Source organism: Schistocerca piceifrons, chromosome 6 (assembly GCF_021461385.2).
Source record: "Schistocerca piceifrons isolate TAMUIC-IGC-003096 chromosome 6, iqSchPice1.1, whole genome shotgun sequence".
Taxonomy (NCBI): Eukaryota; Metazoa; Arthropoda; class Insecta; order Orthoptera; family Acrididae; genus Schistocerca; species Schistocerca piceifrons.
This window is the reverse complement of record NC_060143.1, coordinates 81,871,924-81,884,438: the sequence shown is the minus strand read 5'-3', so window position 1 is coordinate 81,884,438 and position 12,515 is coordinate 81,871,924. Positions and strand designations below refer to the sequence as shown.

The window sequence follows — 12,515 nt, the reverse complement described above, 5'->3', positions numbered from 1 at the left end:
GGGTGTTCGGGCATAGACAACAGCCGGCAGGCATACCGACACAGCAGTATGTCGCGCCGGTAGGTCAATGGTAACTCGGCAGCTTCAGCATAAAGACTCTCGACAGGACTAGTGTAGAAGGCTCCGGTCGCAAGACGTATCCCCCGATGGTGGATGGTGTTGAGCCGGCGTAAGAGGGATGGCCGAGCGGACGAGTAGACGAAGCTCCCATAATCCAGCTTCGATCGGACTATGGACCGATACAAGCGAAGCAGGACAGTGTGATCCGCTCCCCAAGATGAACCGCTAAGAACTCTGAGGACATTAAGGGAACGTGTACAACGGGCCGCCAAATAAGAGACATGTGGAGACCAACACAGTTTCCGGTCCAACGTGAGCCCTAGAAACTTAGTTGTGTCCACGAATGGGAGAACAACGGGACCGAGATGTAAGGATGGCGGAAGGAACGCTTTATATCGCCAAAAGTTGATACACACCGTCTTCTATTCAGAGAACCGGAAGCCATTTGCCACGCTCCATGAGTAGAGGCTGTCTAGACAACGCTGGAGGCAGCGCTCCAGGAGGCATGTTCTCTGGGCACTGCAGTAGATCGCGAAGTCATCGACAAAGAGAGAGCCTGAGACATTAGGTGGAATGCAATCCATAATTGGATTGATCGCGATGGCAAAAAGGGCTACGCTCAAGACGGAGCCCTGAGGCACTCCGTTCTCCTGGAGGAAGACGTCGGACAATACGGAGCCCACACGTACCCTAAACTTTCGATCCATTAAAAAGGAATCAATAAAAAGGGGCAGACGACCGCGTAGGCCCCACTTGTGCATAGTGCGGAGGATACCTCCTCTCCAACAGGTATCATAAGCCTTCTCCAAGTCGAAGAACACGGCTACCGTTTGGCGCCTTCGCAAAAAGTTGTCCATGATGAATGTCGACAAGGTCACAAGGTGGTCAACAGTGGAGCGGCGGCGACGAAAGCCGCATTGGACGTTTGCAAGTAGTCGTCGAGATTCAAGAATCCAAACTAACCGAGCATTAACCATGCGCTCCATCACCTTACGGACACAGCTTGTAAGAGAAATGGGGCGGTAACTAGAAGGAAGGTGTCTATCCTTCCCGGGTTTGGGTATAGGAACAACAACGGCGTCATGTCAACGCATGGGGACCTGACCTTCGGTCCAGACGCGATTGTAGGTACGAAGAAGGAAGCTTTTGCCCGCCGGAGAAAGGTGTGCCAGCATCTGAACGTGAATGGCATCTGGCCCCGGAGCAGAGGACCGGGACAGTGCAAGCGCACGTTCGAGTTCCCGCATAGTAAAGGGGGCATTGTAAGTTTCCAGATTCAGCGAGTGGAAGGAAGGTCGCCGAGCCTCGTCTGCCTCTTTCCTGGGAAGGAAGGCAGGATGGTAATGGGCGGAGCTTGAAACCTCCGCGAAAAAGCGGCCAAAGGCGTTGGAGACAGCCACAGGATCAACAAGGACCTCATTACCTGAGGTCAGGCCAGGTACTGAGGAGTGGGCCTTAATGCCCGACAGCCGGCGCAGGCTACCCCAAACAACGGAAGAGGGAGTAAAACTGGTAAAGGAGCTCGTGAAAGAGGCCCAGCAAGCCTTTTTGCTGTCTTTGATGACTCTACGGCATTGCGCTCGGAGTCGTTTGTATTCAATACAATTCGCCAACGTAGGATGGCGGCGAAAGGTGCGTAAAGCACATCGTCGAGCACGGATAGCGTCCCTACAAGCCTCGTTCCACCAGGGGACGGAAACGCGACGTGAAGAAGAAGTAGTACGAGGTATGGAAAGTTCGGCAGCATGGATAATAACAGCCGTGAGGTATTCGACCTGACTGTCACAACTGGGAAAATCGTGGTCCGGAAAGGTCGCCAGGGAGGAGTAAAGTCCCCAGTCAGCTTTCAGTATGTTCCAGCGCGAAGGACGTGGGGATGGGGTGTGGTGCAGGAGACGAACGACACAGGGGAAGTGGTCGCTCGAATAGGTGTCAGAAAGGACATACCACTCGAACCGACGGGCAAGAGTGGTAGAACAGATCGAGAGGTCCAAGTGGGAGTAGGTATGAGTAGAGTCCGAGAGGAAAGTCGGGGCGCCGGTATTGAGGCAGACAAGATTGAGATGGTTGAAGACATCCGCCAAGAGTGAGCCTCTTTGACAGGATGCAGGAGAGCCCCAAAGGGGATGATGGGCATTGAAGTCGCCAAACAATAAGAACGGCGGGGGAAGCTGATCGATCAGGTGCATCATGTCAGCCCGACTAACAGCAGATGACGGTGGAGTGTAGACGGTACAAACTGAAAAAGTAAAAGCAGAAAGAGTAATGCGGATAGCTATTGCTTGGAGTGGGGTGGTCAATGGGATGGGATGGTAATAGACATCGTCCCGAACGAGCAACATGACCCCACCATGAGCTGGGATACCGTCCACAGGGGCGAGGTCATACCGCTCCGAGGTATAGTGGGAAAAGGCAATACGGTCAGTCGGGTGCAACTTGGTTTCCTGGAGACCAAGGACGAGCGGACAGTGCAGGCGGAGGAGCAGTTGTAATTCCTCCCGATTAGATCGAATACCTCTTATGATCCAAGGAAACAACGCCATTGCTAGTCAAAAAGTTGGGGGAACGAGACGGGGAAGAGCTGGTCACCTCGATGGCCGCGGAGGGCCAGGTTGCGAGGCAATAACGCTACAACTGACGGCAGGCGGATCCGGTTCCATCGACTCGTCGCCAGCTGCGGCCGCTGTCCCTGATTGTGTAGGAGGGGCCGCATCATTAAGGGCCGGCGGAACGCCTGGCAGCAGAGCGTCCCGGCGAAACTGAGGACGGCCGGGAGCAGCGACTCACGGATGAAGCGTCAGATGAAACGCGCCGGGGTGGAGAGGGGGATAGAGACTTCTTCTTGGAGGCCTTCTTGGAAGGCCGAGGAGGCACAGGGATGGTGGGCTGGACCCGAAGAAGGTCCTCACGCGCGGGGTCCGTTTTGGAACGCCGGACCTCGGAAGCTGGGGTCCGGAACGTTTCCCCGATGGACGCCTGAGAAGAGGATCGCTTCTCAGGTGGCGTGGGGGGAGAAGGAGGAGGAGGAAGGGTGGCCCCTGGGGCAGGGGGGGTGGGGGCCGCGGGGGAGGAGGAGTTGGAAGGGAGGGATTTGGGAGGCGGAGGCAGAGCCCCCTGATGGGCAGAGGAGGCGGAGGGGGGACAGGATAGAGGTGAGGATACAGCGGAAGGAGTGGACACAACTGAGGCAAACGAAGTGGCCAGTGACACGGGATGAAGGCGGTCATACTGCTTCCTGGCCTCAGAATAAGAGAGCCGATCCAAAGTTTTGATTTCTTGTATCTTTTTCTCCTTCTGATAGGCGGGTCAGTCTGGGGACCTAGGCGAGTGGACGCCAGGACAATTAGGGCACCGAGGTGGTGGGGTGCAAGTATGTTCCTCACGAAGAGGACGTCCACAGTCGCCACAAAGGGGCTCAGCCTCACACCGGGACGACATGTGCCCAAAGCGCAAACACCTAAAACAGCGCATAGGAGGCGCATAAGGTCGCACGTCGCACCGGTAGCACATCATCTTTACCTTCTCTGGGAGAACGTCCCCCTCGAAGGCGAGGATAAAGGCCCCGGTGTCGATGCGACGGTCTTTGGGGCCGCGCTGGACTCGCCGGACGAAATGCACGCCGCGGCGCTCCAGGTTGGCCCTGAGCTCCTCATCAGATTGTAGCAGGAGGTCACGATGAAAGATAACCCCCTGCGTCCTATTTAGTGCCAGATGTGGGACAATGGTGACTGGGATGTCCCCTAGGCGGTCGCACGCCTGGAGTGCCGCCGACTGTGTGGCAGAGGTGGTCTTGATAAGAACGGACCCTGATCGTATCTTGCTGAGAGCCTCGATTTCCCCGAAGACGTCCTCAATGTGCTGAACAAAGAACATGAGCTTGGAGGTGGCGAACGTCCCCCCATCTGTTCGAGAACAGACCAAATAGCGGGGGAAGTACTTCGCCCCAAGCCGGCGGGCCTGTCCCTCCTCCCATGGAGTGGCCAAGGGGGAAAGGGCAGGAGAACCAGAACTAGAAACGGTACCTTTTCTTTTGGAAGACTCGGCCGCAGAGCGACCTGATACGTGTTGACGTTTCATGTGCGAAACGTCCGCCCCGATACCACCCACTCCGACCAGGGGCTCTCCCCACGGGCGCCACCCAGCCGCAGCAAGGGCCACCTGGCAGGATGACCATTGCCGGGAGTCCTGATGCCCCAAGGAGACGGGCATCTACTCCTTGGCCAACGTGGGGAGGGTGCAGCTCAAGTATTGGCAGTACGATCCCTGTGTTGTCAGGGGGCTACAACCTAGAGGGTACATGACGACCCCACCACAACGGGCTGGCTACCGTGCTGGATTTCTGGTGCCATGGAAAGTCCATCAGGATCACTGGTGCAGATGGAGATGCACTATGGGCGTAACTTGGACTACCCATCAGGCGTTTAGGCCCAATTTGAGGAATAATGGGTATGGTGACAACGCCGGTGCAATGCTGAGTGCCAAGGTCTTAGTGCACTTAGGACCAGTGGTACACCATGTAAGGTGTCCTTCCCCAAAAGGCTCGTACTTCTGTAGAATTTTGAAAAATGGAGGTCAAACCCCAAGGGGGACCAACACATAGAAGGCCGAAACGGTTGAAACTCCTTTTAGTCGCCTCTTACGACAGGCAGGAATACCTCGGGCCTATTCGTACCCCGGACCCGCAGGGGGTGGGCCCAATGTGTTTGGTGCCTAGACATCCATTTGCATGATTAACCAATGTGGTACTTATATCTGGAAATTTTAACTAAAAACCTCTGTTGAGCCTGCTTTGCACTCAGAACACACTCATATTGTGATGCAGATGTGAGTGACAGCACACTTTTTCTCAAGATTATCTCAAGACTTATTCCACAAAAGAGTGTAGTCAGCATATTGTGTCATGTTGATAACCAAGCACTTTGCAGAAGTCATCTGATGGAAGTAAAGATTCTCAAAGTTTTGTGCCAATACATTTATCCCTTTCACTATTAGTTGTCAATAACAATGGTGAATTTATGATTAATTGTGTAATTTGCAACCACAATACTAAAAATAAAAACAGCTTACATATAGACAGTTGTAACTGTCAATAGTCCAGAATGGAGAATTGAGTTATTCTGGTCCAGTAATCTGGCAGGAAATTAAAAACCAGAAGATATTCAAAAACAAAGCAAAAGTATACCTCATCTGCCACTTCTCCTACAACTTAGACTAGTTTGACTCAAGGTGCAAATCCCGTAAGAATAATGTTTATATTAAAGAGATTTTGACTGCCAGCATTTGATAATGATCTGTCTAAGTTAAATGCTTCATTTGAAGTATTATATAATGACACGAGATGGGTACAATAAGAGGAACAGGATTTTTTAAAGCAGCTGTTTTCTCCTAAAATACACAGACATACATTTTTTTCTGCCCTCTTCTAGAGTACTGTTGTGTGGCTTAGGAACCTTACCAGACAGGATTTACAGAGGCCACAAAAAAATTTCGAAGGACAGCTCATTTTGCATTATCTCAAAATAAGGGCAATAGTGTCATAAATAAAATACATAAATTGGAGTGGAAATAATAAAAACAAAGGATCACCAACTTTCTCCTCTGAATGCCAAAATTTTTTGACTCCCACCCACGCAGCAAGAAATAATCACCACTATAAAATAGATCCCAGAGCTTGAACAGAAGGATTTAAGTGTTCATCTTTTCCCCAAATGCTGTTTGATGGTGGAGCATTAGAGAAATAGTCAAAGTTGTTGTCTGCATTATCATACATTTGAATGCAAATTACAGAGTAGAGCTAATATGGATGTAAAGTATTTTAGAAGTTATTTTCATAATTATTAATATGAATAGACTATCGCAACTTGCAGTTTTTTCGCTAGTTTACTTTATAGAAGCAGGCCATGGTGGCTCTCCCACCTGTGTAATAACTCGTTCCATGGCCCCGAGTCTCTTTTTAATTATAGGTTTTATGGAAAACGATAACTGACTAGATTGGTGGATGGAGCAATCAATGCACAGAAAATAGTATTTTATTACAGTTCAGTCTGTATGGATACTTACTCATTTGCAAAACCTGCAAGGAGTACAGCAGATTCCCGAACTTCTGCAATAACTGATTCATACTCGATAACATCATTGTTCTTCTCACTCAGCTGTATCCTGACATATGCCAGGTCTCCTTTCAACAATGAAGGTCGCTTCTCCGCAAGTCCAGGGACCTGGAATTAATCAGATAAAATGCTTGTTTGTTGACTTGAGTTGCACAAGGAGACAAAACAACTGTGGTCTTAGGCTACTGCTGGGTGCTCCAAAAACTGTTTATTATGCTGTTTCTCTCCCTATCACTTTAGTAATGACAGCCAGTACTCTCTAAGAGTAGGAGGAGGCCCTTTATTAGTTCATTATTAGACAGAATTTCTTGAGAAGTTAATGATATAAGTATACTATGTCTTTTCGCCTTCACCACTTCGCATCAGAACATTAGATGAGGTGCGGTTTTATCCTCATTACACAACCTACACTTAGGGGATTCTTTATACACATCCATCACGTACAAAGTTCTCATTGTCAGTCATTAATACTACCAGGAGTCTAATGTTCAAACCCAGGATTGCAGAACTTCTCTTGAAATATGGCTTTCGCATTACTTGCTTGTCTTTTTTGTTTTTGGATCTTAGTCTGTGTGCTGTCTGCTGATCCAGTTACATAGTTTTCATTTTACCATCACCTTAGTAATGGTTAGAAAAGGTTCCAGTCCTATTTGTTAATTAACATACACATTCATCCCAAGATACTTACCAGAATTATGCACCTCTGAATGGAAGTTATTAATCTTTCAAGGGCAAGATGTGAAAAGACGCAATTAGAGGATGAAACAGAGATATGAACTATAAGTGATGTTTGGCTATTTTATACAAATAGTGATAGGAATTTTTATGAAGTTATGGTCCATAGGTACCAGTTCCCTTAAGTTTGCCGAGACTCTAATGTTCAATTTATATCTTCAACATATTTGTTCCACCGTCAAGAATAAATAAAACTGAAACCACACACATGTTATCAGCCCACTACTTGTCAGCCAGCATAGCGTCTATTGCAGTATACGATACACCTTTCTTACTTAACGTGAGATGCTTACTTGCTTGCTCTCTCCCTCTCCCACATGTAGTTACATTTTTATAGGCATGGACTGCCTTTCAGCTTAAAATGATCATTGTTGACATAATTTCCAATGGAATATACTTTAACAAAAATTTTGTTCTGGCCTAATAAAGCAAACTAGTAAGTTGTTCTGACCCTAAACAGTCACAATATTTCTGGTGTTCATTTCTGCCTGGAATGCTTTTCTTAGTACAAGCTAAAATGTTTTGGAATTTGAGTCACAGATATTGAAAGAAATTACAGTACCTCTTCATTTCTAATGAAAGTTTACATATTTCATTAGTAATTGTTAGAGACTTATTTTACTAAGTTTAGCTTGGAAAATACACTCCTGGAAATTGAAATAAGAACACCGTTAATTCATTGTCCCAGGAAGGGGAAACTTTATTGACACATTCCTGGGGTCAGATACATCACATGATCACACTGACAGAACCACAGGCACATAGACACAGGCAACAGAGCATGCACAATGTCGGCACTAGTACAGTGTATATACACCTTTCACAGCAATGCAGGCTGCTATTCTCCCATGGAGACGATCGTAGAGATGCTGGATGTAGTCCTGTGGACCGGCTTGCCATGCCATTTCCACCTGGCGCCTCAGTTGGACCAGCGTTCGTGCTGGACGTGCAGACCGCTAGAGACGACGCTTCATCCAGTCCCAAACATGCTCAATGGGGGACAGATCCGGAGATCTTGCTGGCCACGGTAGTTGACTTACACCTTCTAGAGCACGTTGGGTGGCACGGGATACATGCGGACGTGCATTGTCCTGTTGGAACAGCAAGTTCCCTTGCCGGTCTAGGAATGGTAGAACGATGGGTTCGATGACGGTTTGGATGTACCGTGCACTATTCAGTGTCCCCTCGACGATCACCAGTGGTGTACGGCCAGTGTAGGAGATCGCTCCCCACACCATGATGCCGGGTGTTGGCCCTGTGTGCCTCGGTCGTATGCAGTCCTGATTGTGGCGCTCACCTGCACGGCGCCAAACGCGCATACGACCATCATTGGCACCAAGGCAGAAGCGACTCTCATCGCTGAAGACGACACGTCTCCATACGTCCCTCCATTCACGCCTGTCGCGACGCCACTGGAGGCGGGCTGTACGATGTTGGGGCGTGAGCGGAAGACGGCCTAACGGTGTGCGGGACCGTAGCCCAGCTTCATGGAGACGGTTGCGAATGGTCCTCGCCGATACCCAAGGAGCAACAGTGTCCCTAATTTGGTGGGAAGTGACGGTGCGGTCCCCTACGGCACTGCGTAGGATCCTACGGTCTCGGCGTGCATCCGTGCGTCGCTGCGGTCCGGTCCCAGGTCGACGGGCACGTGCACCTTCCGCCAACCACTGGCGACAACATCGATGTACTGTGGAGACCTCACGCCCCACGTGTTGAGCAATTCGGCGGTACGTCCACCCGGCCTCCCGCATGCCCACTATACGCCCTCGCTCAAAGTCCGTCAACTGCACATACGGTTCACGTCCACGCTGTCGCGGCATGCTACCAGTGTTAAAGACTGCGATGGAGCTCCGTATGCCACGGCAAACTGGCTGACACTGACGGCGGCGGTGCACAAATGCTGCGCAGCTAGCGCCATTCGACGGCCAACACCGCGGTTCCTGGTGTGTCCGCTGTGCCGTGCGTGTGATCATTGCTTGTACAGCCCTCTCTCAGTGTCCAGAGCAAGTATGGTGGGTCTGACACACCGGTGTCAATGTGTTCTTTTTTCCATTTCCAGGAGTGTATTTATGTTTTGCAGGAAAAGTTACTTTAAAATTTACTTTGTTTTCTTGGTCAGACTGTTTTTGTCCATTGTAAATTTTGTGCAATGGTAATTATAACAATACTAAAAGTATAATTTATTCTCATTAATCTATGTAAGGGCTGGTGGTTGGCGAAGGGAGTGAGTTTTTGTTAGTTGTAAGATGGCTGCAGTTGGAGCTAGTATCAATGTGACAAGTTATAAGAATTATGTTGAATAGTGAACCAATGATCCAAAATAAATTTATTTATTCATCCCAGTGCAAAAAGCACTAAAATACAGCATAATCCTAAAACTAAATGAAAAACAATAAAGGTGCTACACTGTAAAGAAATTTTGCCATCATTAGATTGTTTGTGAAGTAAGATTCTCATGATTATACAAGACTATGTAATAAATCACAGTATTTCAGTAGCAAACAAGAATGATTGACAAATATATGTTTTTTTTTATTTACACATTGTTTCAACAACTTACCTAATTTCTTTGTCATGTCTCATGATTTCATTGCTCTCTGTTTGGACACTAATCATATTGCATTAGGAATATGTTACACATTAGTCTACTGAGTTGGTATTATTACTTGATTGATGAATGGAAAATTATTTTTGCTCTTACTGTAAACACTTCAGCATCATTAGTAGTTTCTCCCACAACATAATCCCACACTGCCAATTTTGCGAGTATATCTACAGTGCAAATTGATGTTTGCTACATTCTCTCTTCCCTCAAGTTTCTCAGATTGGTGATAATGTTATTGTAACTTCCCTACTTCATCATGAGTTGAGAGCTGGTCCCACAGGTTGCTGTTCTGTACCCAACTAGCAAGAGAATGGTACATACAAAATTGTTAACGCATTCGTGGCCATTTGTTGACAAACTGCCTATTGGCTTCTGTCTCGGGTTCTTCAGCCGACGTTCATCTAATGATTTTACTGACGTTTCGCCAGCACGAGTGGCTGGCATTGTCAAAGCTTCAGCCTCCATTGCCGGTGGTGAACTGGAGCCGAGCTCGCAGCCGCAGACTATATGTACCTGGCGTGCCAACGTCCGAGGGCTTCTCCACAGTCATTTCCGGTGCGGTTCTCCTCTTGCTAAATGCGACGGTCGTTCCCTGCAGTACAGGAAGCCAGGATCCGTTTACCTTAAGCCTTTCCTCTTTCTTGTTGAAACTGTTCACATGTTTTGTATTTCTACAGCTTCTCTGAACAAGCACGTGTGATAGTGCTTCTCTACAGGGAGAACTTCCATGTCGGCAAATTTTATGACTTGGTCAGTCTCTCTCAGTGCGTGCTCTGCCACGGTCGATTTCTCCACCTGCCCCAACCTGCAATGTTGCTTATGTTCTTTGATCCTGGTGTTGATTGATCATCGTCATTCCAACAAACTTTTCCACATGTGCACGGTATACGGTTTATTCCCGACATTGCAAGTGGGTCCCTTTTCCTTTGCCGATCTAAGACACATTTTGATTTTCCTTGATGGTTTGAAAATCGTCTTTACGCCGTGCTTGCGCAATATATGGCCGATTCTGTCCGTCACTCTGGGAATGTATGGCAGAAAGCCCGTACCTGACATTTGTTTTTCCGATTCCTTACTTCGCCAAGTATTTGGCTCTGTTACACTTCTAATATAACTTTTGGAGTACCCATTGCTCCTCAGAACACTTTCCAGGCGTTACATTTCGCGTCTGAGGTGCTGCAGCTCACACATTCATCCTGCTCATGTTACGAGCGTATTAATCATGCCCCTTTTCTGGCTCGGGTGGTGGTTTGATAGTTTGTGCAGGTATCGGTCTGTGTGTGTCGGTTTTCGATAGATGCTGTGTCCCAGGTTTTCACCATTCCTTGTGACCAGTACATCTAGAAATGGCAATTTTTTGTCCTTTTCTACTTCCACGGTAAATTTTATTTTGGCATGGAGGCTGTTCAAGTGTCTTAGGGAGTCACCAAGCTGTTCTTCACCATGGCTCCACACAACGAAAGTATCGTCGACGTACCTGTACCACACCTTAGGTTTGCAAGTCGCCAAGTCCAGTGCCTGTGCTTCGAATTGTTCCATGAAGAAGTTGGCCACCACTGGACTGAGAGGACTACCCATGGCGACGCCTTCCAGCTGTTCGTAGAAATCGCCATTCCACGTGAAATAGCTCGTGGCGAGACATGCATGGGAGAGCTTTGTGATGTCTTGTGGGGAAAATGGAACCAATGTGCTCCAGAGCGTCACTGAGTGGCACTTTTGTAAACAAAGAAACAACATCGAAGCTGATCAGGATGTCGTTTGGTGCAAGTTTCAGTTTCTTCAGCTTCACAATTAAATGTCCCGAGTCCTTTACGTATGTCATTCTTCCCCACGTGTGGCTGGAGGAGAGAGGTGTTTTGCCAGATTATACGTCGGTGAGCCAGGAGCGCTAACAATCGGCCTTAATGGAACATCGTTCTTGTGGATCTTGGGTAATCCATGCAGCCGAGGTAATAGGGCATCTGTGTTGAGCAGGTTTCTCTGTACATCGTCGGATCTAATAGGTCTCGGATCTTTTCTCATAATCTTCAGTCTTCATTACGACGGTCGCATTCCCCTTATTGGCAGGCAGCACCAATATACTATTGTCTGCGTTAAGATTCTTAATGGCTTGTAGCTCTTCTTTCTTCAGGTTACAAGCTGGTGGCTTTGCTCGGCGCAGTATCCTGGCTGTTTCAGTGCTTATTTCCTCTGCCCTTTCACAAGGAAGGGTCCAAATGGCCGCTTTGGTGTTGGCAATGATGTCCTCCATAGGTATAGTTATCGGGATGGTACATGCCGTGTGCTGCCCTAGACTGATTCCCACTGCCGTTAAACAGTCTACATCTACACTGCTACTCTGCAATTCACACTTAAGTGCCTGTTACTATTTCTTAACCATTCCGCTCTCCAACAGAGTCGGGGGTGGTAGTGAGGGGGGCTAGCAAAATCACTTAAAACTTTTTGTTTGAAATCTATTTCTCTTATTTTATTATGATGACCATTTCTCCCTATGTATACTAGTGGCTACAAAATATTTTTGGAGGAGCTAGCACAATGACTGAGCGTAGGGAGTTAAGATGGGATACAATAAGCACACATTTGTGTAGTTGATGCTACGTGAAGGTCAATGTAGTGTAAGAAATGATGCCACTGTATAGTGTCTGTCTGGAATCAAATGCTTTCTAGCGATGAATCTTATTATACTCAATGGCAATCTGACGCAAGAGGCAAGGGTTCTGTTTTCGTGAATGCCTATAGAACATTACCGCTCGTCATGTGTTACTGCCCACAGTACCGTACCGAGGAGATGATGATGATGATGATGATGATGATGATGATGATGATACAGTATTGATGTTTTCCAGAGCTGGACTTAAGAAATCACAAAGCAGAGGGATATGAACAAATTTACTGCACTGTGTACTGCTTCCTGCATGGAAACAGTTCAGAGATGACGATTCTTTGTGAGGTAACTGTTTGTCGACACTAATATTCCTGAAATGTACTGGCCTGCCCAAAGTACT

At 47.8% G+C, this 12,515-nt stretch overlaps 1 protein-coding gene across 1 annotated transcript in view; it reads right to left on the bottom strand.

Moving 5' to 3' along the window:
- Positions 1-12,515, bottom strand: part of LOC124802559 (putative helicase MOV-10) — a 343,832-nt gene that overhangs the window by 131,462 nt on the left and 199,855 nt on the right. Inside the window, exon 10 of the mRNA XM_047263426.1 lies at positions 6,121-6,278. Coding sequence (XP_047119382.1) covers positions 6,121-6,278 — 158 coding nt within the window. The remainder of the gene's footprint in view (positions 1-6,120; positions 6,279-12,515) is intronic.